This window comes from Arachis ipaensis, chromosome B06, assembly GCF_000816755.2.
Source record: "Arachis ipaensis cultivar K30076 chromosome B06, Araip1.1, whole genome shotgun sequence".
NCBI lineage: Eukaryota > Viridiplantae > Streptophyta > Magnoliopsida > Fabales > Fabaceae > Arachis > Arachis ipaensis.
Genome location: NC_029790.2, coordinates 123,447,815 through 123,450,993, shown reverse-complemented (window position 1 = coordinate 123,450,993; position 3,179 = coordinate 123,447,815). Strand labels below are relative to the sequence as shown.

At 31.5% G+C, this 3,179-nt stretch overlaps 1 protein-coding gene across 1 annotated transcript; it reads left to right on the top strand.

The window, feature by feature from the left end:
- LOC107648441 (LOB domain-containing protein 25-like) lies at positions 1,179-3,173 on the top strand. The gene is made up of 2 exons (XM_016352305.2): positions 1,179-1,571; positions 2,540-3,173. Exon 2 carries the CDS (start codon positions 2,554-2,556, stop codon positions 3,052-3,054), a length of 501 nt encoding a protein of 166 aa, XP_016207791.1. The 5' UTR covers positions 1,179-1,571; positions 2,540-2,553; the 3' UTR covers positions 3,055-3,173.

Genomic DNA, 3,179 nt, shown 5'->3' with positions numbered 1-3,179 from the left:
TTTCCCGAAAACCCGTAATTTTATATTCTCGTAATTTTCATATGCTACTCGCTATGTGGCATTTCGTACAATAAGTACTGTAACCAAAGTTTTTATCCATATATTATAAACCTACTCATAATTTACATGTTTCCTTCCTATTTTATTTTATTCTAACCTACCATCTTAAGAGAGACAATATATAAGCTGGCTAGCTTTTATCAGTGTATAATGTGTTTGTATATACATATTCTCAACTAAGACATTTTCTAAGTTATATATGTTTATCTCACTTTCCTTGCACCTCCATTTAATAATTTATTGAGAATTCTATGATTATTACTTATACTTGCATTGTGTTTCAATTTATATACTCTAACTTGTTATAAAAATTTGAAAATAAAAACAAAATTTATGCAATGGTCAGGAAAAGTATATATAATATCCCTACACTAAAAAAATATTTTTAGTGACAATAATTTAATAATTATTATATATCTTATTTAATTTATATTTTTGAGATAATTATATGTTTATCGTTGTTATTATATTGTAAGAATTTAATTTTGTATAAGAGAATAGATATAATTGTACAATTGTGTAAAACACTTTACACCGCATCAAATTAGATATAATTGTACAATTGTCTATAATATTTTTATCTAAGATAAGGAAACTCGAACCCACAACTTCTTAGGTGAGTATGAGGAAACTATGCCATTTGAGCTATAACTCATTGGCAACGACCACAAGGTTTTTACCAACAATTGTATAAGAGTTTTAATTTTGATGCACAATCATATCCGTTTTTTTTATGACCATTCAGGCGGTCAATGTGAAATGTAGTTATTTTTATTGATATGATATTATATAATTGAATGCACGTGTAAAACTACTTTACCCTGACAGTACATTAAAATGAAATTTATCATATAGTTACCGATAAAATCTTTTAACAACAAAGTATAAGACAACTAATAATATCTAATTATCGTTAAAAACAGAATAAATTATAGAGGTATATTATAGAAAGATTAAAAAAAATTTAAAATTATCTTAATTAATCAATATTTGTTAATTAGTATATTAATTATAATAATAATTAATAAATACTAATAAAACCAGTCATTTTTTTTCGTTTCTCGCCGGTTCTGGATTATAATTAGTGGGACATATTCTTACAGTTAAACTTAAATGAATGTGTGTAAGTTCCTGAAAACAGTGTTGGATATTATTACAAAGGTTGCGTCATAGTCATTCTTTTTCACCCTTGTATCCCCATTTATTGCACATTGTCTTTTGCTTTCTTTTCAATTTCTCTCGCCGGAAGAAGAAAATAAAAATAATAGAAAAGAATAATCTTTTTCTCGCCATTCTCTCTTGTTGCTTAGTCTCTTGTCATTGTATTTGCGGGTTTCTCTCATCTTGTCCTGCAACTAACTAGGGTTTTTCTTTTTCTCCTCTGAACTCTCACATCCAATAGTAAATTCCCCAAGAATTCTCTGGGTGTTCTTCACAGACTTCTTTTTCACTTTCATCATTAAAAGAATATAGATCTTGAAAGAGCTTCTACAAGAAGGGCGAAAAAAAAGGTAATGATCTATTTGTTCAATTAAACCTAGCTTTATTACAAGGTATAGTTTTTTTTAATTCCAATTATATATGCTTTTAATTTCTTCACTTTCCTTTTTCTTTTCCTCTTCTAGTTGTATATTATATAGTTCTAAGATTTATGATTCTGGTGGTGGTGGGTGGTGTTGAATTTGTTTAGAAAGATTTTAAAAGGGGTGTGAATCCCTGAAATAATTATTTACGCATGTATGTATGTTCTATATCCAGCTGAAGATAGAAAACTAAGACTTGAATATTAAGAACTTCACACACACACACACATTTATAGGTGTACCTTTTCTTTATTGTACCTTCAACTACTTATAGGCTATAGCAACCGAAAGCTAGACCTAGCTAGCTAGGGGTACTGGAGAAGAGAGAGAGAGAGAGAGATTTAAGAAAAAAATATACTGTTAGAATGGATGAAATCAAGACATGTGTATATATATATATAGAATATTTTGGTATCTATTTAATTTTATCTTCTACCTTGTCTTTCAGTCCCAGAGGTAGAGGGAAAATGAAAGCAAGGAAAAAGATTCCAAAAATCTATGAATGAATGAATGACACTCATAATAATCAATATAATAAAGACCACTGTTTTAGCCATAAAAGCTAAAATGTTTTTGAAAACCAGCTGGGTATATATAGCATAAGCCAAGTGTTGTTATCCTTGCTTTTAATTGAGAAACTCGATCTCCTTATATATAACCCTAGCTAGTTCCAAACTATATATTGTACTTCCAAATTGAAATTAGATAACCTTTATACTTTATTATGAATTTAACTGATGACATTAATAACCGATGCTATATATGTACTTGATTTAATAAATAGTTTAGTTTTTGTGAATAGTATACTTGTTTAGATACAAAATCATTTGTATGTTTGAACCTTAAACTTTTAGGATAGATAATTTAGGAGAAATAAAAGAAAATTGCGTTTGCAGAGAAAATCATCATCATGGCGTCGTCAAGCTATTCGAATTCACCCTGCGCTGCCTGCAAGTTCTTGAGAAGGAAATGCATGCCGGATTGCATCTTCGCGCCGTACTTCCCACCGGAAGAGCCTCAAAAGTTCGCGAACGTTCACAAGATATTTGGGGCAAGCAACGTGAGCAAGCTTCTGAATGAGGTGCAACCCCATCAGAGGGAGGACGCCGTGAACTCTCTGGCGTACGAGGCGGAGGCGCGAATCAAGGATCCGGTCTACGGCTGCGTTGGGGCCATTTCAGTGCTCCAGCGGCAGGTGATTAGGCTCCAAAAGGAACTTGATGCCACAAATGCAGATTTGATCCGCTACACCTGTAATGAGATGACAACTTTGCAAGATGGGAGAAGAATTGGTGAAGCTTCTTCCACTTTTTCTCAATCTCCTACTGCTTATTATTATCCATCTCCTTGGAACAATGATCCTTGTGCTGGGGATGCTGCCTTTCACAGAGGAGGTGGTAACCATATGTGATCATTATTATCTTAATGATCAATCTTATATATATACATATGTGTGTGTGTCTGTTATGTTATATGAATTTTCATATCCCTCTTATTTTAGGGTTTCTCGTATTTTATGGTACTTGTTAAGATGAA